Raw genomic sequence first — 24615 nt, forward strand, 5'->3', positions numbered from 1 at the left:
TATCTGACTTATTTCATGAAATTATTCCTTTGTTGAAGGGGACAAACGCCGGCTAATTAGTACCGTCACACTTAGGTGAGAAACGGAGAACAATAGAAGCAACCTGATGTGTGCGTTTCTCGCAGTACTGCTAATGTAAATGAGGGATTTATCTGTATAAATCCCTTGTTTCAGTTAGTTTAATATTCATGAAGGATGTAAGTTAAATAAAGGATGTTGAATAACAAAAGAAAATGTGTGATTCATGAAATAATTACAAATAAAGATAATGGCCCGTTTAAACGGTTTCAACATTTGAACAACGTTCCCTCGACAAAAGTTGAACGGATGAGGCAAAAACCGAACAGAGTGTTCAAACAGCTTTAACGGCATTCAACATTTTCGAGAACAAAGGAAATGTTGAATCGATGTTGAATGAAAGCTTTAACCAATTTTAAAATTGATTCAACACGCTTTCAAGAAGCCTTCAACATTTCTTACACCTTAAACTGAGAAAACCGTCAGCACTCACCTTCGTCAACACAACCAACTCTTAAACACAACTCGATCCGTACGTTAGTCCGAAGTGACTACACTGTTTCTGATCCGCAATACATGGAATATATTTAACGTTCGCAGTAGACAAAGTTATCAATCACTCAAGTTATGCTTATTAAGTATCATCCGTTCCGTGTAGTTGCCACTAACAATAGCCCCTTCTCGCACGAACAATCAAAACCGGCTTTTATGAAATATCCCAATATTAAATGGAATACTAAACGGGCTTTAAGAATACATTCAACTTGCTGAATTAAATAAATTTCAGTTCTGTAGAATTTTTCTTTCAAAGTATCATTTAAATGAAATGTTAGCGAAATTACGATGCTCAGTATTAAACGACTGTTTCCGAGCCCATAAACAAGGGCTGTTCACCTCGAGCATGTTTTCTCTGCTGTCGTTTTCAACACTGAAATAGTTTTTTGAATTCTTACTTTTTCGTTGAATTCAATAAAAGGAAAATTCGTTTATGCAATATGGTTTTCAGATTGATTCAAGGTCTTGTTCTTTCTCATAAATACATCCCAGACATCGTTGGTTTTTATCAGAACATTGCTAAGATGCAAAGTTTTAATAAGAGATCGCACGTTTGGCAACTAGATATATTTCTAAGATACCAGTGATATTTCGAAAAATGTGGATCTTACGGACGTGATTATAGCTAGTGAAAGTCTATGATAATTTTTCGTCATTTTAAACTGGTTGGATCTAGTCTGCGCAAATGCAATTGGTCTCCTTAGCAAAGAAAATTATTTTTCCTCAACATCTCACTCTGACATCTCCTCAATCTAAAACTTCTCGTCAAATCATTTTTGGTGAGCCTGTTAAGCGGTCCCAACATATTACTTGTAAAGCCACGAGTTTCAGTGATGGTAGAGGTTTGAACATGTCAATTAAAGCTTTATAAAATTGACACGAAAGAAAATGTTTCCTGGTAATGTTGTGTGTCTCATACACGGTTATCACTTTGTGCTACGAATCTAAATTTTTTAAACCAGCCAGCAATTTGTTGACAATTCATTTTGAAGAGAATAAGCAAGCCTTTAAAATAATGTTGTTACTTTGTTTCCTTTGACTTGCTGTGAAATACTGCAAGTTACTACATCATGTCAAACTTTGCTTACATTATGGAGTAAATTTTTTACAAGTCCGGTCCTTTTTTTAATGATGGGAAAGAAGGACCAATTGAGAGCGACCTACGCACTACATTTTGAACGATACAAAAGCTATTACCACCGATTCGTTAAAAGAGTTGACACCTCGACGACACCAATGACTATGCTTGGTTGCTTTTAATTATTAGCACAAACCTTTTTAAAACGTATCTTTGCGGACATGTTTTAACAAGACTCTCGTAAAAAATTTTCCGACTACCTTGGTATAATGGTCATAAGACTACATTCGCAATGTTAGAGTCAACTACAGTTTATCAGATAACTGTGATCCAATCTGGCGAAAATAATTTTGTCATGAGATGGCTGTACTGTTCGCCAGCGGAAAACAAGTGCCAGGGCCCGCTTTGAAATCACACTAAGCGTGTTCAGCACTGCATTACTACACCAGAAGACTCAAATGTCGTGACCAAAAGTATCCTTTCGATTTGCAGCTTTTATTTAGTTCCTCTAAAACACTAGGACGTCGAAACCGTAAGGTCCTCTTTTCCACTGATGAGCGGGTGGTAATACTAAACTAACGGAGCGCTTATTGGTACCTTCCGGTGAATGTAACAGTGGGAACGAATTTGTGGAGTGGCATGTAGCATGAAGTGTGGAATGGCATAATTATGCGAAATATGAGATATGCGGAGTGACTTAATGAAATATATTAACTGAAAAGCGCGTCCTGTTTTCGCGCCAATTTTATAACAGAAGCTGTAAAACTAGCGGAGGCTTTTTCGATGTTGCGGACACTAGCCGAATAATTAACAACTAAACAACAGAGCAGGGATTAGAAAATAAAGGCCTAGGATAGCACATGTCTGATCGCTGGTTAGGAAGAAATGAGGGGGAAGAAATCGATTAATACTGTTTACAGTTTTCGCATGCTAGGAACTTTTAATAAACTAAATATCTAGTTGACAACTGAGAAAGTGGCAGCCAGTAGTCGGAATAAAAAGTAACAGCAGACTGAAGGAATATCATTTCCAAGGCCACCGTGTGAGAAATTTTAAATATACACTCGGTCATTTGAACTTTGTGAACACTTAATGGACCTCACACAATGTATCGAATAAACGATTTGTAATAAACTCATTGGAAAAATATGTTCTACTATTTCTCACGTTTCATTTTTGTCGAACTACGCGCGCAAGTCACTGTATACTGTTCATTTGCTAAGCTAGCTAGCTATTCAATATGGCGATTAATACATTAATACAAGCCTGAATTTTTTCAGTGTGTTGAGTGAGACCCCGAACGTTGCGTGGCAATGCGTGATTGACAGTTTAAGTTTGGCCCATTCTCGTCCCCAGAGCCTCCTGTCCCTCTTAGCCGGCGGGGCCTTCGCCTTGGTCCTCGTGCCCAGCCTCCAGCGGCTAAGAAGACCAGGCGGCTCTGGGGACGAGAATGAGTTTGGCCTCTTGCGTGAGGCGGTGTGTTTTTCAGAGTGAAGATTGTAGTCGCGGTCTGCGTGTGTTGTTGTTGAAAAGTATTATTAAAGACGTTTACTGTGTTCAAGAGAGCGGTACTCGATCTTTCATATTAGTGGCAGCGACCCGGGATTCGAAACGCGCCAAAGAAGCTAAATTTTGGCGTGATCATGGGCAAGAAGATGGAAAACAAAGGCGACAAAGTTAAAGTGGAGCCCCAATCGAAGGAATTTAAAAGCAAGGGCGCCGAAGGTGGATAAAAAGTCGAATGGACGAGCCATGGAAGCGACGAACCGCAAGAAGACAGCACTGAACGACTTGTAAGCTCTTTAGCGGAATCCTTGAAGCGAAGTCTAGGATCCCAGAGCAAAATCGGGGCGGCAAGGAAAATTGTAAGGCCGCCACCAGTGTTTTCAGTCGGGCAGAATTTCAAAACATGGATCGCGCAGTTCACACAATACGCCAATCTGGTGCAAGTTAAAAACTCTGAACGGCGGGCATATTTACTTAATTTGCTCGATCAACCTGCTTTCAGGGCTGTGGAAATGGCTTCCAGAAACACTATTGTTTGAGGATTTCACCGTGAAACTGATGGAGAGATTCGATTCTGGTAAGACGCCTGAAGACTATAAGCTTGAATTACATGCACGATGCCAAAAGCCGAGCGAAGACATGGTGAGTTACGGTGATTCTTTGATGGAGTTAGCGGAGAATGCTTACCCCGAGGCGGCTTACTCATTTAAAGTCGAACTGTCCCGGGATCAGTTTATGCAAGGGCTATCGATCAGTGACGACTTGAGGAAAAGATCGTTTATGAGTCAGCCTGGTTCTTTGACAGAAGCCATTGGAGTTGTAAGGCAGCTGAAGAGCGCACACAAGGCATGTAAAACGAGTGGTAGAAACAAGTCACTGAATGCGGTAGCAAGTTCGACTGCAGATCAGAAAATTACAGCTGAAATTCGTGAGCTGAAAGAGCTGGTTTTGGGAATTAGCAACAAAGTTGAGGAACTCGAGAAGAAAACGCCGAAAGGGATTCTGGAATGTCTCGCCAGGGACCTTTTACGTGCTACGTGTGCGGTCATCCGGGTCACTTTGCGCGGGACTGCCCTTCTCATGCTCAGCAAGCACAAATTTCGGGAAACGGTTTACGGGGCCTGCAAAGGGCTAACCAGACCCCGCACCAGCAATAAATGGGGCCCCAGAAATGCACTGTGATGTTGAAGCCAGTCGTGTTGTTTCGTCCATTTCCGATGCTGGTATTTATCTCTCTGGACTAGTGAATCATCGAACGGTCTCTATTATGCTTAATACGGGTGCATCAGTGAGAGTGTTGAGTGAGCAAATGTGGGGGAAGTGTGGAGGAAATTCAAGCCTTACACCTGTGACTGCAACTCTGACTGCTGCAAATGGCAACCAGATTGAAGTTCAAGGACAAACAGACATTAGGATTCGCATCGCAGACTTTGATACCTCTTGGACAGTGATTGTTGCGCGCGGATTTTCACATGACTGTCTTCTGGGTACTGACTTTTTCCATGAGTACAAGTGCAAAATTTGCTATGGTCAGTGCCACTGAAGTTCCTATCCATTATCAGAAAGTAAAACCTGTTGCGTGTAGGGTGATTTTGCAGGCTGACACTGAGATTGAACCAGGGACTGAGCAAATTGTTGGAGGAAGGCTGGAGATCGGTTTTGAAAGAAAGTCTGGGAGCCCGGGGATAGTTGAGGGTTTGAAAACACTGCGAAAGAACAAAGAGTTCTGTGTTGGACGTTCCCTTGTAGTTCGAAAAAATGGGGATACCCCAGTACGTGTTGCTAACTTTACTGACAAACCAATCAAGCTGCCAACTGTTTACGTGATTGGATTCTATCACCCACTTAGTGTGAATGGGGAGATTTCTTCAGTTCAGGTGAATGCGAATATGCCACAGGACCACCAGTCAAAATGTTCAAACCAGACTGTGGACAGTGAAGGAAAAGAATCTGGGAAGGTGAATGCGGAGAAAGATAATCGTACTAAGTCGGATATTCAGTTTGATAAGTCTGACATTTCAGAAGACCAGCAAGAACGTTTCCTGTCCATGATCGATGACTTTTCAGATATCTTTGCAGCTGATAACTCTGATTTGGGAAAGACCAGCTTAAGTGAACATACAATTGGCACTGGTGAGTCTCAGCCAATCAAACTACCTCCCAGGCGTACACCTCCCCATCAGAGGGAAATAATTGACCGGCAGCTGGATGACCTGTTTGAGCCCTGAATGAATTGAGCCCTCGCAGAGTCCCTGGAGTTCCCCTGTGGTCCTGGCACGCAAGCATGATGGGACATTTCGTATGTGTGTAGATTACCGTAAGCTAAACCAGTGTACTGTGAAGGATGCACAGCCATTGCCTAGATCAGATGATGTACTTGAAGCAGTTGGCGGGGCACGTTGGTTTTCGTGTTTGGACCTTGCTTCAGGTTATTGGCAAATGCAAGTAGGAGACAAAGACCGGCCAAATACTGCATTTTTCACACACAGAGGCCAGTTTTAATGGAAAGTTATGCCCTTCGGATTAACCAATGGGCCAGCCAGCTTTACCCGTATTATGAACATGGCCCTAGATGGGCTTACTTGGACTTACCGTTTGGTTTATCTCGATGACATTATTGTCTGGTCTGCTACTTTTGATAAACATTTGTATCGTCTACGTCAAGTCTTCAACAGGATTAGAAGGGCTGGTTTGAAGTTGAAACCTGCCAAATGTCAGTTCTTGAAGAAGCGAGTAACTTTCCTGGGACATTTCGTGTCCTACAACGGCATTAAGACTAACCCAGAGAAAACTAGAGCTGTTGACGAGTGGCCAACTCCTGAGAATTTAACAGAATTGCAGAGTTTTCTTGGTCTGGCAAGTTATTACAGACGGTTCATTGTTGACTTTTCCATTGTCGCAGAGCCTCTATACAGACTGCGCAAGAAAGGAGTAAAGTTCCAGTCGGTGCCGGAGCAAAGGAGGGCGTTTGAAGAGCTAAAGCACCACCTTACCAGTGCTACAGTGCTTGCCTACCCAGATTTATCACCACGTTCGGGGACCTTTGTACTGGATACTGATGCCAACCAGCGATTGGGGATCGGTGCTGTGCTTTCGTAAGTCCAACCAGGTGGAACCGAGAGGGTTGTGGCCTATGGTAGTCGTTCGTTGAATAACCATGAAAGGAACTACTGTACCACTCGACTAGAAATGTTAGCCCTTGTTACACATGTGGACTATGTCCGCTATTATCTTGCAGGCTGCAAATTTCTAGTACGGACTGACCGCCATTCATTCAAGTGGTTGATGTCTTTCCGAGAGCCAGAAGGCCAGATTGCGCGATGGCTTGAACGACTTCAAGAATACGACTTTGAGGTAGAGCATCGGGCTGGAAAATCAAATTGCAACGCGGATGCAATGTCTCGGAAGCCGAGACACTTCCATGGTGACTGTCCGTCATGTGGTCCAACTGAGCCATTACGAACAAGGGTATTCACCCTGACACCAGGACACTCCAAAGCGGGAGAAAATGTCACCCCTGGAAATTTGTGGTCTGTCGATGCAATCGCTCAAGTTTAAAGAGAAGACCCAGATATTGGACCGTTATTGGGGCAGTACATGAAGAGACTAAAGAAGCCACCTATGCGTGAATTACAGCCCTTAAGCAGCACTTCAAGAGCAATATGGGCTCGGTGTGAACTTATGGAGGTTGTTGATGGTGTGCTTTGTATTCGCTCTGAGAAACCCAAAAAACTCGGAAACCCAAGGCACCATTACAGCCCATTCCTTCTGGTTATCCTATGCAGCGGCTGCACATAGACATAGTAGGACCACTACCACGAACCAAGAGAGGGAACCGTTTTATCCTGACCGTGTAATGTAGCTTTACCAAATGGGCCGAGGCATATGCGATACTAAACCAACGGGCTTTTACATGTGCTAGAGTTCTGGTCAAGAACTGGATCTGTAGGTATGATGTGCCAGACAGTATACATTCAGATCAAGGACGCAACTTTGAGTCGCAATTGTTCCAAGAAACATGTATGCTGCTGGGAATCAACAAGACAAGATCCACTGCGTATCACCTCGAAGGAAATGGACAAGTCGAGATTTGCATCGAACAATGAAGAGCATGCTTACTGCAAGGGCAGAGGAGCAACCAGGTCATTGGGACGAACAGTTGGACTTCTGCATGATGGTATATCGGAGCAGTCTACACTCATCGACTGGACACACACCCTTTGAACTCGTGTTTGGGCACGAAATGCGACTCCCTTTGGATGTGATGATGGGCGAGGCCAACGAGAGCGAATCAACTTAGACCGAGTTTGTTGTTGATCTTCGTGAAAAGTTGGTACAGGCCCACCAAGATGTGAGGGAAAAGCTGAAAGTGGCCCTGCGTCGTCAGAAGGATGCCTTTGACAAAGGTGTTAAGTACACTGTGTACTAGCCTGGTGCCCTTGTGCTGCGGTTTAGCCCCGAAGTGAAGCCTGGCGAACCGAACAAGTTTCATCGTAAATGGGAGGGTCCCTTTGAAATCGTGGAACGTGTGTCAGAAGTAGCGTATCAATTACGAAACATGGGCCGTCGTTCCAGGTGCTCATCAGTTGTCCATTTCAATAATAAGAGGCTGTACAAAAGGGTACCGGGTGTTATCAGTCAACGCGGAGAACCTTTGGACAATGTTCAAGACGACACAGACATCCTTGAGGATGTTAGTGACCAAATCTCGGTTTCTGGAAATAAGCAGAATGTCTCCGATGCGGAAAGACCAGGTGACCCGGCTCCAGGGAAGACCATCAGGAGACAGTGGTGATCGAAGACGAGTTTTCCCTGCCTGGAGACAGCATTGAAGATTCTGATTCACTTCTGAGCCGAACACTGCGCTTATTCCGGCTGCGGAAACCACCAGATCGTTACGGAGATTGGGTGGTGAACAGTGTCAATCCGGACAGATTGTTATTAGATCTGCTGCGTCGTGTCGACGATCTAGAGATTTCAAAGAGTGCGGAAAGAGAGAGGATCACAAAGCTGAAACCTAAACTATTGAAGAAAACCCGAGTCCTGAGAGAAAAGCTGGAAAAGAAAATTGGAATTTAACGTTGGACTGTCCCTTTATCATTATTAAGATTGGATATAATCATTTGTTGTATTTCTAGGCCCCGTTAGGTTTTGTATTTAGAACTCTTGAGCTGTTTTTTTTTAAAAAAAGGGGGGATGATGTGATGAGTGAGACCCCGAACGTTGCGTGATAAGGCGTAATTGACAGTTTTAGTTTGGCCTCGTGTGCAGCGGTGTGTTTTTCAGAGTGAAGATTGTAGTCACGGTGTGCGTGTGTTGTTGTTGAGACGTATTATTAAAGACGTTTACCGTGTTCAAGAGAGCGATACTCGATCTTTCACATATGGTTTTTTCGCTACAGTCTGGTTGCGTAGGTAACTGCGAGAATCTCTCTTCTATATAATACGTGATGTGTCAGTTAGTTATGTTTTCTCCAACTAAACATATCGGTTATTAAGGTCAGATCTCCAAGACTAACTTCAGATTTAAAAGCGAAAAAGCCCTAGGACAAAAAATCAAATGACGAGTATGGTGTCTAATTATCGACCGGTTGTGTAAAAAGGTCGTGAAATTATTGTCATCACAAAGTGCATTTTGGTCAAATTGTTGTCCTTGAAGACCGTCCAGATCTCAATATTAGTCAGCGCCAATTTTCTCGCTCATGATAAATGAATCATCGAGCATACAGGGTATGAAATTAATCCTTTAGCGAGGGTTTAAAAGAAGATAAAAAGGCTGTAAATGTTTATTTATTATTTGCCCTTTTGGTTATCTTTTGTCCTGATAACACTACACACTGCCTCGTTCATTTTGTCAACCGGAAGTCGCAAGGAGGAAAGTGAACATAAAATTTAATTTACCACGGACTTACTCATAGTTCCTTGAATACGAAAACTATAACCACTTTTCATTGATTACTTCTCCCTCACTTCTTCCTAAACAGCGAGCATACGATCTAATCCTCGATTTGTTGGCTATTTGTCTCGGCTCAGTAGAGTCTTTAGCATCCAAAAGGCAGCTGGTCTTATAAAATTAGCGCGAAAACATAACGCACTCTTCAGTTGATTTCTGCGCGTCATGCCAGCTGCCATTCCGCAAACTCATTGCTTCTTTTACCCTCAGTGAGTACCTTCCACATTTTGAAAGACTGCATGACTACGAAACGTTTAAACTTCTACAAGACGTAACGGTTGGTCTCGAGAACATGCCTTGCTTACCATGAGTGGTCATTTTGGAGAATGGTCCAAAATGACAGTAGAGTTCGCAGTATCAATAAGCTCCATATCATTCAGTGCTTTTTCCTTTGTGAACTGTGTTAGACTCTACTTATCACGTTGTTCATCACATTGTATCATTGATGATTCTTAAGTGTCAGTGAGAAAAGCATGAACCTCGTGCGCGTTTTGATGGAAAAGATTAGTCCCCTATACTGTTATCTGTGTAATAATTTACACACGCGCCGGATGAATTATTTAGCAAATGCCTTGGTATACTGAGAACACCCTTGAAGTGTTTGATTCAACTGCAGTTCTAAGATAACTAAGACGATGGCTGCAACAATTTTGTTGTTTTAGAAGCCTGCCGTATTCGGCAGCGAAAAACAAGTGCATAGGGCTGCATTAAAATCAAGAAAACGTCGTGAGCTTGAAATTAGGAAAATTATCCAAACCCACGTGGATGAAAGAGAACTTATCATGTTTGCTAGTGGTGGGCATATCGTGACCAAAATCTAAGTGGAGCGCTTGATGGTAAATTCGACTTTTTGCGAGAAAATGATGTGAGACTGCGCGACGTAAACCCTTTCTATAAAACACTAGTTTCAGAGCTGCTGGAATTAATTTTTTGACTTTTAAAGAAAGGGATACAGACGCTCCAAAAGCTTGATATAAAACAAAATTAAGACCCTTTCGGTAAAAGCAAGCCTGTATGTACATGTGGAACCAGTGACCAGATTTTTGTTCCTTGAAATAACGTGCATTTGTCGCACTACTTTGCCGTGTCTCTACTCTTCAGAGGAGCAGATCTAGATTACAATTATTCTTCCTATTACTCTTGGATATAAATTGAGGGACCCCTTTCGGTTATTGCACTCACCTTTAGTCTACTCAGCCAGTCACGTCATAACAAAGTCTCTAAACCGGCTTTTCTGTCAACTTCCTAACCCGAGTTGGTCTTAACAATATAGGGCTTTTGGCCATTCGTTGTTCTGCTCAGGTTCTGTGGGGGTAATGTGAACAGGTAGTGGGGTCTTCTCGTCCTTCCCCAATGGTAATTCCTCGTACTTCTTTGCATAGATGGTGTTCCGCTTCAGCTGAACGCCTTCCGGTGACTCAATAATAACGCTGTTTCCTGTTTTGGTAACAACTTCATGGGGTCCAGGTGCACATGGTGTAGACAACTTGTTCTGCCGTTCTTGTTTCGCCAGCAGTTTTTCACTTGGACTGACGTCTGAGGGTTTAGTATTCCTCTTGTTGTCTGTATACGTCTTTGCTTTTGTTTTTTTTTCCACTCTCTCTGTCTCGCATCTCAGTTGCTATCACTTCCTCCCTCAATTCTGGCAATTTTTTTCACTCTTTCTTCCAAACAACAGTTCAGCCGGGCTCACACCCGTGGTAGTGTGAGGACTCGACCTATATGCCACCAGATATTTGCGCAATTCCTTCTTCCATTCTTTTTCTTCAGCTTCTGCTATTCTCATCGGCTTCAAAAGAGATCTGTTCTGTCTGTCGACCTCTCCATTCGCTTGGGGTGAAAAAGGAGTGGTCTTCCTATGTTCTACGCCGCAATCTTCTAGGTATCGCTCAAACACATCCGAACGGAACTATGGTCCATTATCACTGATTAATGGTCACTGACAGTGGGAAACCATGGGTTGTGAAAGTCTCCTCCAAACATTCAATAATCTTCTCGGATGTTGTGGACCGCATTATTTCAATCTCACAAGATCTGCTGAAGTAATCTACCACGACTAACCCTGACTCTCCTGACGGTAGTGGACCTAACAGGTCAATTGTCAATTGCCAGGTCTTGCCATGGGCCTCTTAGTAGAGGGGTTGATTTGATCGGTTCTGGGTTAACTGGACTGCTTACAAGCTGACAGCCATGACAGGCCTTGCAAAATCTTTTAGCTTGTCTGTCAATTCCAGGCCACTTTACTTTTGACCGCAATCTTTGCTTCATACTGACAATTCCTGGATGTCCTTCATGGGCAAGAACCAGTATTTGAGGTCTCAACTCCCTTGACATCACAATTTAAGGTGATTTAGGATCGGCTTCCCGATCAGACACAGCTCGCCGCTTACAGAAGTGCTTGAGCTTGTCTCCTTTCCAATTTCCATTGTTTATACACACTCGTAACTCGACAAACTCTTCATCTTCTTCGGAGGTTTCCTCAATCTCACGTGTTGTCATAGCTTTAGGAGTAGCAGTTACTGCTACAAATTTGGTAAAGTCATCTGAAATTTTGTGTGCTAATGATGGTTTTGCAGGTCCCTCGGCTTGAGACAAACGGGATAACGGATAGGCAATGCTCTGCGCTTCTGGCATATACTTTACTTGTATGGTTGCATCGCAGGATCCAACGTTGAATTCGTGCACATGGCTTTGATTAGCTAGCGTAAATCGTTTCTAGCGGCTTGTGGTTTGTGTACAGTTCAAATTCTGTTCCGTACAGGCACACATGGGAGCGCTCACAACCCAAACCATTGCTAAGGCTTCTCTCTCTGTCTGTGAATAACGTTTTTCCACGTCGCTTAGGCTCTTACTTGCGTAACTGATGATTCCCTTCACTCCTTGTTGCTCTTCATGATGAGGACTGCGCCTAGACGTACTGGACTTGCTACGATTAGAGTCTTGGCATCGTTGTCGAAATATCCAAGAATTTTCGGCACTTGGCAGTCTCTGCTCATCTCCAAATTCAAAGCGTACACCTTTCTTAGTTAATCTGCGTAATGGTTCAGCGAATGCAGCAAAATCTGGGATAAATCGAGCATTGTAATTTGCTACTCCCAAGAAACTTCTGACTTTTCAGGCATTCTGTGGCTCTCTTGCGTCAACGATGGCTTGAGGCCGATGCTCTTAACGGTTAACACGAGTCTCATGAACACCATCTGGGTCATGTGAAATTTGCATTTCTAAGCATTCTTCTCTTTCAATTTCTCTAGTAGTTGTTGCAATCTCTTGTCATTTTCTTCACTGTTTCTGCCATGAAGTATATTGTCGTCAGAGATGTTAGCCACGCCTTCACAACCTTGCAATGCTTGCTGAATGACATTTTGATACACTTCTGGGGCTGATTTAATTCCAACCATAAGTCGTTTGTATCGATACAGTCCACAGTGGGTCGTGAATGTTGTGATGCTCCGGGAATCAAAGAGAAGTTCCAACTGATGATAAACCCACTTCAGGTCAAGTTTACTGAACACTGTGCTTTGGAGTACTTTATCTACTGTGGGTACTGGGTAACTTTCCCTGATGATGGCTTCATTTTTCCTTCTCATGTCTACACACAGACGTATTTTATCATTTTAATTTGTTTTGGCACTACCACAACTGGACGAACCCAGGGAGTCGGGCCTTCTACAGGTTCTGTTATGTCGATGGCAACAAGCTTTTCAATCTTCTTCTTGACTTTCTCTCGGAGACTAAATGGGGTACGCCTGACTGGCTGTACTACAGCAAGTACTTCTGGAGCCACATGCCGTTTTACTTGGTAGTCTCTCAATTTTCCTTCACCTTCAAAGATTTCAAAGATGTCACGCAAGATTTCTTAATTCAGACTTCACTGAATAGACTGGCCGGGACACCAAGTTGTAACACGCCCAATTGTACAGCGGTTTCTCTGCCTAACAGTACTTCTCCTTCGCCATCAATGACAACAAATTCAGCTTTGACTTCAGTTTCACTTACTTTTGTCAGTGCTGAGAAGGTTCCAAGGACTTTTAGTGGATGTTTAGTACCATAAGGACGAAGCTTCTTATTACTCTTCTTGGACACAGACTCAATCTTTTCTAGCTTAAGCTTTGACAAGTTTTTTGTCAATAACATTAGTGCGCACTCCTGAATCTATCACCATTTAAACTAGAACGCCACCAATAGACACCATTACTTTTTCTGTTTGTGACACTGATTTCCAATGAATGCATACTCATCTTCCTTGTCTCCTTCATCTACGTCTTGCATAACCTGATTTTCTTCTTTCCATTATTCGACTTCCCACTGTGTCTGGGTTTGGCAGGTTTTGTTGATTTCGTTTTACATTGCTGGGCGAGGTGGTCAGCTCCTCCACATTTCTTGCAAGTCTTTCTTCTAGCAGGGCTTTTAGGATCGCGCCCGAAATGTCCTACAGTTCCATATCTGTAACATGCTAGTTTTGATCCCTTGGTTGATTCCATTCCTTTTTGTTGCTGGGCCTCTCGACGTGAGTCGCGTATCGTATTCACAATGTGCTTACCACCCTCCATACTTTCCAACTGACATTGAACTGCTTCGTGAGTTGCTGCTGTTATAAGTAAAAGCGCCAAGGTTAAATTTTCACGTTTCTCTAACAATTTGCGTCGCAATTCGTGTGACTTACATCGCTGAACGACTTGATCTCTTTCGCCATCTTGCTGCTCCATACTACGACAGACATGATTCTGGTATGCCGAATTTATCTTGGGAATGACATAGTCGTTCAAGGCTTTTTCGTTTTTCTCGTATTTTTCTGCTCCACCAGTGTCATCAAAGGTTTCGAGGATTTCCTAAACATCTTCCCCAGCAGAATGACTGAGTAAGGCTCTTCGTTGTGCTTTGTTGTCGGCCTTATCTGCTTGAATTATTAGGCCCTTACTATCCGCATACAAGCAAATACTTTTCATCCATCTTCGCCACCGCCTTCCAACATTTGAAGGATCGCCATGGAGGTCGAACATTTTATACTTGACAGCTGGTCATCTGTTTTTACTGATGCGGCCATATAATTCAATCGGTTTTAAGACAACACTTGATCCTCGTCGCAAATTGTTGTATTCCAACGTCGTATTGAAACCGATTTAATAGGATTAGTATATGCAAATAACATGCAACTGAATTGAATCCGCCATGCTTTATTAATCAGGAATCCCACACAACTTTGCGCACCTAATTACTTTATGTTCGCCATAACGACGTGTACTTCACAAACAGTGCGGTGGTTGTGGAGATAATGATGGGTTTTACAGGTTTTACCAACAAAATGGCTTAAAACTGTAGACTGGAAGAAGTGAATTGTGTGTAAAAATGATTCAGTAGACATTTTACAGAGAGCCTCAGATTCTGGTCGTGCATGGTCGTGCACAGTGCATGCCGGTAGCAAGTTATGTTAGCAAGTCGCTCACGTGGTATTTGGGGAGCTTTACTTTTCGTTTTCGTGCTGTTTTGACACGTACCTAAGCACCCTCGTTCTCAGAGTCTCTGGGAACGAGATTGGTACTTGAGTACCCTATAAAGTAGAATCCTTCACTCCATGGTTTCTCTCTTTCTTCTTTGAGGAAATTTAGAAGATATAACAAGAAATTTTAGTTACTAGTAAAACATAAAGAATAAATCGAGTACGACATGATTCTTTGAACTTCTTCAATTTTATGTGGGCGAACTAATCTATTTTCTATAAGTAAGTATTATGGATCAAACATTCCCAGCAGTGCCCTCCCTCCTCGAGCCAATAGATTTTTTGAAAACAAACCAGCAAATGCCCCACGTCTTGGACAAACGAGCTGTTCAAATGTCCCACTGGTACAGCCATAAAAATAAGTTAATTTGGTAGTTTCAGGGCATACCTACATTCTAATCGAGTCTCAAAGAAGTCTTAAGCCTCTTTCTCAATATTGCTCCGGTGATCGTTCGTTGTGTGGATTTACCATCTCATCTTGTCCTCCTTAGAAAGTTTACCGTCTTTGTCGATGAACCTGTGCTGTGAGGAGCAAATGACGAGATAGTCAAATGCCTTGAGGGTAGACTAATGTCCCCCCCTCATCCCCTTGGACGAAAAATGCCCCACTAATGTACGAGGGGAGCAGTGTTGGCACTTCTGAAATTGACTGATGCATTATCTGTTCTTCGTGTCGTTTTTAACTGGTGAATTCGCGCATGCGCAATGAACAAGTTATAGCAATGGTGCAGTTTCACTTGGTGGTTGGTTGGTTGGTTCAGTCGTTAACTTTCGGGCATGTGCAGTGAATGAGTTTTAAATTCAATTAGTGGGAAAAAACGCGAAAATCTTTAGTTCACGGCGCATCAGGATCTTCTTGTTCAATCTGTAGAGAATAATTTGACAATCATTTAGTGCAAGAATGGAGATTTTTCGATAAATCTGAGAAAAGTTATGTTTTTTTCAGTTTTTCAGAAAGCCCGGGGTCGTAAACTAATTAGTGAAAAACAGAAAGAGGAAATTTTTTTTTCACGACGCATCAGAATAATCTTATTCAATCTGTAGAGAATATGGGCCCGGGCGTACTGGGCAAATTTTTTGTTTATTTTGCGAAAAAATCTGTCACCAATTCCCTGAGACAAGTGCGCCCGGTGATTTTTAGGTCCACCAAATTTGGTCAAGGCTTACCAAACTTCAAAGACGCCATCGTCCTGCCTCGGAGCAGGTAAAATTTTGTCAGGCGTTAAATCTGACAGATTTGTTAATTTACACGACATGATTTGAAGGAAAATGTCAATCAAGAAAATTTGATCTCTATTTTTAGTCGGAGTATTTCAGAAAATATAAAAAAATGCAAAAACGAGGTTGTACGAGATAGGCTAATGACGTTACATCACCGAAGAATTTTAAATTTTGTTGGATTTCAAAGCCTTACAATACATAATTCGAAATTGACTCACGGAATCAAAGCGAACAAAGAAAGCGTTAGAAAAATGAAAAGTGGTCTACATGAAAAGTTTCAGTAGAAAATTAAATCTTTCGAAAAAAAGAAAGCATTGATGTCAAAGAAATGTAGTTGCCATGGAAGTACGGTTAAGCGAACAATAACATGACAGGAAATTTTTACAGATAAATTTTAAAGGAGCTACGAAGTTTGATTGCTTTTTGCTGTGATATTGACCAAGATAAGGGTGCTTGAGGCGAGCAAGAGCACGAGTAGACTTCAATCGAAAAAAAACAAAAACAAAAACAAAACAAACTAAAACAACAAAAAAAGAGCTAATATGGATTGAGTTTCCGCCCCTTTGATGTTTCTTCGAGGGGAAATTTCGGATGTAAACACTCTTATCAAAACGTCTTTTGAGGCTCTAGAAATGACTGCTAAGATGAAAGGCAGCGTAACGTTCATTTGTCGTAAATGATAACCCGTGACAGTAATTTCATTTTCCCCAGTCTTGCAGTACCTTTCGGCGTCAATGTGAATTCAAATTAACGCTGGTTGCACCCAAGCAAGATTTTTTTGACAACTTTGACTTGATCTTGTGTGTAGAGAGTAAACAGGTTTTCTGTGAATTCATAGACCCCAAAACAATCGTAATTTTTGGTTGGTCTGTCAACGAATGCGTCTGGAGCGAGTGTATAAACGGAGAGTGGGACTGGCGAGAGACTCGAAAAAATACGATTGTTTCCATATATTGAATTCGTTCGAATTATCTGTCTCTATGCAAACGGGAAATTCCCATTGGTTGAATGATCTTCCTGCCTAAAAAGCTTGTTTTTCCAAAGAAAAATTTAACAATACTAGAATATTGTTCACTCAAATCAAGAGTCAGTTTTTGTTAGCTGAACTCTTGAACTTTCTTTAGCAAAACTTATGGCCCACAGGAATATTTCTGTTGCACACGTCGGCAACCTAACGTTGAGGCTCCTATCGGGATAAAATGACAAACCGAAAATACTTCAAGTCCAATTATCTGAGCCTCATTCCCAGGGTCTCTCCTCTTACCGTCACCTGAAACGAGGTGGAAATTATATTTGATGCCCACTTTTGAAGTATCAACATTACAATTCTATAATATAATTACAAATTATAGTCGTAAACTGTAGACCTAACTGTGTGACACTCAAGAGAAAATACTAAGGTTAAGCCTTTTTCGTTTTACAACTATACGTAGAAGATACCTAAAATAAACGTCTTTTCTTTTCTTTTAAATGCCGCCTAGTAGTATTTAAATTGCCCGTGGGGGGGGGGGGGGGGAATCCCTATTCCTCATAAGCTTCCTTTCTCGGAGATTTCCCCGCCACAGTCACTCTTTCCAAGTTGCATGTTCACTTTAAATTTAATAATAATTGGTTATTTATTATCTTTTCTATTCTATTTGTAATTTATTCTGTGTGGCAAAATAATAAAAATAAAGTACCGATAAAGCCACTTTCGGTCACATTTCTCTTTGCGTACCACTAAAAGGATGCTCAACACAAATGTGCCAATAAATAAACAATGACTCAGCATTATCGAAGTCTATTGCAGTTTTATTAATTTTCAAGGCCACCAACAACAGCGAAAGGCTACGTTTTGGGCGACAAAAAGGTTAAGAATAACAAAAATGGAAAGAAATTTGTATACATTTTGCTGTACAGTTATAGAAAATGCTCTGTTTTTTTTTTAATTAAACTGGATCCAAGGAAAAGTCGCAATATGGCAACGATGTCTTGTTGGAAATCGATGAGAAAGTAAATAACAGAGGACGAATGAACGAATTTCCACACTATGGCAAGTCACGCAGGGACAAATCTCACAGCTGAATTATTTGAAACAAAAACAATAGTCATTATACAAATTTTACCCAATTCCTTTGCTTTTAGCGGTTCATCCTCAGGGGGCACAAACTTGTCTCCCATGTAATGCAGAATAGATGGCCGTTTTAAGCAACAGCAAGATAAGTAACTATTGCTTTTAAAATACAATCCAAACTTCAGATTTGTTTCAAACTGATTTTCATTAAGGGACAAAGGATGCTGATGAGAGTGTGAAACCTATATCGAAACTCAGTGTGAGTTTTAAGTGTCCAGAATAGTAGAATTTATGGTTTCGTCAGCCGAACTCAATGCGGTTACGTTTGTTTTAAGAATAGCTTAAAACAGACATTGCCTCTTAAGTCTGAATGCAAATTTTAGTTGATGGCCTTTAAAACTAATTAATCTGCAATAAACTTAGATAATGCTGGGTCATTTTGTATTTACTGGCACATTTGTGTTGAGCATCCTTTTAGTCAGTACGGAAAACGGGATGTGACCTGAAGTGGTTTTATCAGTATCTTCTTAGCATAGCTGTAAAATGAGAAAGGCTTAACCTTAGTATTTTCATCTTGATTGTCATATAGTTAGGGACACACTGTACGACTATGTTGGAATTTTGTTACTTCAAAAGTGAGCCTCAAAGGTAATTGGACTTAAAGTTGGCATATTTCCGGTTTGTCGTTATATCCCGATAAGAGCCACAACTTTACTGACTTATTTAACAGAAATATTCCTGTGTCCCATACTGAGTTTAGCTAAAGAAAGTTCAAGAGTTGAGCTAACAAAAAACGACTCTTGATTTGACTGAATAATATCCTAGTATTGTTAGCGAAGTAACGAAAAGTTATCAAAATTGAACTAAAAATCAGCATCAGGGGACCCCCGCAAGGCTGTTATCTAGAATTCAGGCCAAATAAGATCATTAAAGATGAAACGCTGGTATATTGCACAAGTCCTCACACTAACTATGTGTGCCAATTTTTGACCAAAATCGGCCAACCCTCACTTCCAAGCTTGCCCCACTCTCTCAGGCAGATCTGAGCTCTTAAGTTGCGTACACAACTGGTCATTCGCTTATTCATGCTACCTGTTGTTCTTTGCAATGTTCGTCTTGCTTGATGGAAGCGGGCTAAAATGTTTTTTTTTTAATTTTTTTAGGCATTTAGGGGACTGGTATTAAACTTTGAAGAGAAGAAGATTGGGAGCAGACAAAGTTTCCACTGAAACTTGACAACGCGAAGAAGTGATCAAGAGAGCATGCAATTACTTCGTTGACAGTTTTAAAAGCTAGGCCCTCATCATTAGTGGAGACGCGGTGGTGTAGTGGTTAGCGCGTCGGACTTTCGATCGGACGGTCGGAGGATCTGAGGGTCGTTGGTTCGAGGCCAGGTTGGTCTCTTCATTGCTGTGATGTTTCCTTAGACAAGAAACTTTGCTCCACATTGTCTCTCTTCACCCAGGTGTATAAATGGGTACCGGCGACATACTGTTGGGGGTAACCCTGCGATGGACTAGCATCCCATCCAGGGGGGAGTAGCAATACTCCTAGTTGCTTCATGCTACAGAAACCGGGCTAAGCTCCGGCCGTGTGGGCCACTTAGGCTCTTGTACGACTTTACCTACCTACCTCATCATTTCAAATGATTCAATTTGTGCCTCTGATTTTGCAAGGATTTAAACCTTGGGACCGACGAACATTCCAAAAGTCAAAGTTCCCACGACATTAATACAAAGTTAATCTTATAGGAAAAGAACTTACATAAGTATACACAGAGAAGAAGCAAAAACATTCTATACGTTTTCTCCCTTATTTTATTGCCTCGTATATATTTTCTATGTCAGTATCAGCTAATTTTTTCATCAACCCACTTCTTCAAGTAACGGACCCTGGCTGTAGAGGTCAGAGAAGCTCATCTAAGAACCTGCCGAAAAAAAAAAAGGCGTTCAAAATGCTCAAGTTCAATTCCCTAATTCTACCGAACATGGCTCTGATTTCAGTTCTAACGCGAGTGGTAGTTTTGAAGACAATGGAGATGATTCTCTTTGAAGTAAACAGATAAGATGGCGTCACATTCTCAGTACTCGTCCCAAATCTCCGTGTGGTTCGCGAACATTTTTTAATTGAGTAATCAGATGGTGGCAAAATGAATGTGGAAATGACGCTTGTAATAATCGAACTTTCCGTTAGAATTACAGTTTTAAATTTGGCATAGGTAGTGCTTTCTTCCTATACTTTCGAATGCAGAAGACAAAAGGAAAGTTAAAATTTTGATCACAGCACTTTAAAACTAACACATATTAAATGAAATAAATAAATAAATAATAAATGAATTGCTGACCTTCAGATTCAGGATTAAATTAGAATTCGTAATTGAATGTTGGTTCTTGAGCAACGGGGATTACCAGAGAACCTAGAGAAGAAGAACGTCTCGGGGCAAGGAAGAGAACCAACCACAAAAAGGAGGGTGCTCTCACCACTGCAACATCTCTGCTTCCCCCCTTCCCTCTATGAAAGGTAAATAATTTCAGAAATCGGAAGGCTATAAAAACAGTGTTTGGAATATAAAGTAAATTGAACTCTTTATTCATTTGGTGTGTGTTTTTTTCTTTCCTGTCCATCCCGGCGTAGTTTTCTTGGTTCACTGGTCACTTACTTTGAACGTAGCCATTGATCCAGTTCACGTAAGAGCTCACTCGAGCTAATACAGAGTACGTGTTTCCGGGACATGTTCGGGATGTCCCCCACGAGGTCACTCCACGGACGACCCACTTGTCACCCTCCAAGCACGACAAGGGGCCACCGCTGTCACCTTCACAGGTTCTGCTTCCCTCTCCTCCGACACAGACCATGGAGCTTTCATGCACTCTTGCTCCGTTTACATTCCGGCACTGGTTATAGCTGACCACTGGGACTAGGGCTTGTTTGAGGTGATCAGAGACTTGGTACAAGTTGTATGGATCGATGCGTCCCCATCCTGGTTACAGAAAGCGAAACACAGCATGGTGGATGCATCAGCGTGTGAAGATAATTATGAGATGATAAGAAATCTAGACGAACTAAAGGCAATGAAGGAGTAAGTCTGCACGATTTGTGAAATAGCTGTTGGAGAGTTATGGTTTTGAGAAAATTTTTATGAACTTTGATAGGGAAGTTCTTCCATTGTTCAATCAACAGTTTGGCTCAGCAATTTCTCCTAAGGGTTTATTATTGCTGAACGTCGTCTCGTAACCCATTGGACAAAATTGATGTTTTGACGCTGAAATGTGGAAGAACTATGTAAGAAGTTATCCCAGAGAATAGCAGTGCTCAGAAAGATAAGGAGATCCCTATTGAACAGCGCATACTATACTATACTATTTGGTCAAACTGCTCAGCAGAGAACTTAACAAGAGTCCTCAAGCTGCAAAAACGCGCTGCTCGAGTAATTTTAGTGGCTGAAACAAGATCAAATAGTGTAAATCTCTTGAAGAAATTGGTATTGGCTCCCGTTTTATGACGAAATTTAGCTTAACAAGTGTACATTAGTCCTGAAGCGCTTACAAGGAAGCTGTCCTGCCTATATGTATGACCTACTTAAATGTAATGCAGATTTACACACTCGCAGTGGACGCTATAGTGCCTTAAACCTCGTCGTGAAAGTGAGGGAGGAAGAACCTTTGGCGTGTCTGCGACCAGACTCTGGAACGCATTGCCTTGTAATCTGAAGAAAGAGGGAATTTCTGTAACCTCTTTAAGAAAGGCCTTCATAGCTATTTTTTAACGAAGATAGCCGAGAACCCCCGGGGGTTGAGGGTACTTGGGTTCAGCTTTGCTGGGTATGTGCCGCTGGCCTCTCAGAGCCCATGCCCCATTATAGTCTATTTTTTGGCTAGTTATAGACTCCATCTTAGTCAATTTCTATTGATGCATCTATTTTATCAACCCTTTAAATAGGTGATCCTAAAATGAATTGACACATTTTTTTAAATTGAATGTAGAACACACTTTATTTTTCACCTACACTCGATTGCAAAAACGTTGACACCTAAAAAGCATAAACCGTGAACGACGAGACCAAACGGATTTGTGGGTAGTGTTTAAACAATAACCTCATTTACCATTCTCATTCTTTGCAATAAAAAATATAGTGCTGACTTAATTCTTCCGAATAATTTTCTACCAAATATTGCTTAAGTTCATTGACTGGTTTGAACTTCCTTAGGCAAAGCGCGAATTGTATATCACTCAAATTGGCCCTTGTTGGAAACTTGGACACTTTAAGGAAAGCTTGGACAGTTTCCATCTTTCACCACGTGCAACTAATTTTGGTCATCAACCGTCGCACGAGAATAGAATATTATGCAAATAAATTTTAGTACACTTATACCCATAAAGCCATTGGGTCTCATCGTTCACGGTTTATGCTTTTTAGGTGTCAACGTTTTTGCAATCGAGTGTATACAGCACAAGTATTCTGGTACGTTTGCTAACCGTAAATAAAGTTTACAAACGTACCGTCATAAATAGTCAGGTGATTGTTACATTTAATAAACAAAAACTTTGTGAAATTTGCATAGGCGGCCAGATGGATTAGACGTATTCTGCTTGAGCTCCGGCGAAACAACGTTTATAAGCTAATTTTGTCAACTTCTTCAGGCCAGTATAACACAAAAGTTTAAAAACCTTAAGCACAAGCTTAATGAGCTCAAAGAAACCAAGCGAAAAGCGCTTTCGCGTTCCAAGTAGCGAAGACGAAGAAGGGATGCACGCGCTCCCGCGGGGGTGGCGGGCGACGAAGCGGGCAACGCCATGATGAAATCTATCCTTGAGAAACTAAAGAAACTAGAGAAGCTCCACTTGCTGGATCAAATCCACGAGAGGCTAAAGAAAATTGAAACTGAATCCAAAGAGCTCAAAGATACTGTTGCCGAAATTGAAATTGGCTTGAATTCTATGAAGAAAGATGTTGAAGATGCAAAGATGGCTACCGAGCAGAAAACCGATAAAAGCAAGGTTGAAGCGCTAGAAAAGGAGGTCGAAGAACTGCGCAACAGGTCACGGAGGAACAATCTTGTGTTTTATAATGTGCCAGAGAAAGCTGAAGGAGACGATTGTATAGGGTTTATTCAGAATTTTGTATCAACGCACATGGGTTTGGAAACGCTCTGCGGATGGGAGGTGGAAATTGAGCGAGCACATCGAACGCCAACGAAGCTACGGAACGACAACGGAGGTAAACAAAGACCGAGACCGATACATGTGGCCTTCCTGCGCTACTCTGATAAAATGAAAGTGCTCTCAAATGCCGCTGCCAGATTAAAGGACAACCCTTTTAGCGGGAAGCTCATCGGTATAAGTGAAGATTTCGGAAAGAAAACCCAAGAGGAACGAAAAGCGATTGCCCCGGTAAAGAAATATCTCCAGAAGAAGCTTGGTGCAGGCTCTAAAGTCTTCATCGCGTATCCTGCTATTTTGAAATGCGTTGACAGCAACGGAAAAGCGAAAGTTATCCCAGAGAAAGAGCTAAAGCGATTGAAAGAAGACATGGAGAAAGATAACAAATCCAAACACAGGTAGGAGCGTGGTGACAGCAAACCAAAATAATTTTTCATTTTGGACTCGATATAAGCTTAAGCTTGAGTGACTAGAAGCTGACAAAATGCAAAAAGATGAAGAAAAAATAGTAGTTTATATTTGTTTTGTCCAAGCTCAGCGGAAGCTCAAATATCCATCCCGAAGTTGTTGGAACTCCGCACGGCAACGTCTACAATTAGATCACACCTAGTTGGAGGTAAACTGTTATTTGTTTTAGTAGTTTATGTTTGTACGTTTTGCGTGCGATACACATGGAATAGCAAGTTTGGCAATCTAAGCTTTCAACATAGGTTGATCAATTAATGCATAAACTGAGTTTTGTTACACTTAATGTAAGAGGTTTAAACGCTTCCAGAAAGAGAAGAGCTATTTTCAGACAATTGCATAAGAGGAGAGCCTCCGTCATTGTTCTGCAGAAAACTTATAGTTCCCCCGATCAAGAAAAAATCTGGAGCAATGAATGGGGCTCCACTATTTATTTTAGTCATGGAAGTAAACATAGCAAAGGTGTCGCTATTCTTTTCAATCCCAAAATACATGTTTCTACTGAAACTATATTACAAAGTGAAGATGGCAGAACACTAATCCTCAAAGCCGTTATCGAAGATCTGACTGTGTTATGCGTAAATGTTAATCACAGTCAAGAAGCTATTTAATTTATGGTGACAAAGGGATTTGTTCCTGTATGGAAAAATAACAATAGCCAAAACGTTAGGTCTATCCAAACTTATTTTTTCTAGTGCTTGTCTTCAAACACCACCTTATGTTATTGACACTGTTAACAAATTAATAGCTGACTTTGTTTGGAACGATAAAAAACCGAAAATTAAAAGAGACACGCTTATTGGGGCAAATAAGATTGGATGATTATTCCATCTTATTATCTGAAAAATGTTGGAGGCCCTCTCATTTTTGATTGTAATTACGATTTAAGTCTTTTAGAACTAAAGAACATGCCACCCTCCAAATCGACATTTTAAAAGCTTGGGCAGAAATTCATGTTGCAAGATCTACCCCTCTAAACAGGATATTAGAGAGGTCATTATTTGGAACAATAAAAGCATTACCATTGGAGGTAAATCTGTATACTGGGAAAACTGGCATGCCGCTGGAATTCTTAGAATCAAAGATTTATTAGAAGAGGATGGCAATTTC

General features: G+C 41.4%; 3 protein-coding genes across 6 annotated transcripts in view; 1 reads left to right on the forward strand and 2 right to left on the reverse strand.

Annotated features, from left to right (window-relative positions):
- Positions 1-24615, reverse strand: part of LOC146459469 (uncharacterized) — a 283723-nt gene that overhangs the window by 219668 nt on the left and 39440 nt on the right. The window lies entirely within an intron of this gene.
- LOC146459476 (chymotrypsinogen B-like) overlaps positions 1-24615 on the reverse strand; it is a 116633-nt gene that overhangs the window by 55571 nt on the left and 36447 nt on the right. Inside the window, exons 8-9 of one of the 4 annotated variants that reach the window (XM_085089403.1) lie at positions 20540-20860; positions 19675-19807 (exon numbers count right to left, since the gene is read on the reverse strand). The exons of the other annotated variants lie outside the window; for them this stretch is intronic. Coding sequence (XP_084945529.1) covers positions 19800-19807; positions 20540-20860 — 329 coding nt within the window. The 3' untranslated portion in view covers positions 19675-19799. Of the gene's footprint in view, positions 1-19674; positions 19808-20539; positions 20861-24615 lie in introns of those variants that run through there. 4 annotated transcript variants of the gene reach the window in all.
- Positions 20871-24317, forward strand: LOC146459480 (uncharacterized). Its single transcript, XM_085089407.1, has one exon. The coding sequence runs from the start codon at positions 22675-22677 to the stop codon at positions 23440-23442; it is 768 nt and encodes a 255-aa protein (XP_084945533.1). The 5' UTR covers positions 20871-22674; the 3' UTR covers positions 23443-24317.

The sequence above is a fragment of the Pavona decussata genome, unplaced genomic scaffold, assembly GCF_977016875.1.
Source record: "Pavona decussata unplaced genomic scaffold, jaPavDecu1.1 SCAFFOLD_219, whole genome shotgun sequence".
In the NCBI taxonomy this organism is placed as follows: Eukaryota; Metazoa; Cnidaria; class Anthozoa; order Scleractinia; family Agariciidae; genus Pavona; species Pavona decussata.

Bases quoted from the DNA above. Each gene is read 5' to 3' on its own strand.
- LOC146459480 (XM_085089407.1), top strand. From the start codon at position 22,675: ATGATGAAATCTATCCTTGAGAAACTAAAGAAACTAGAGAAGCTCCAC.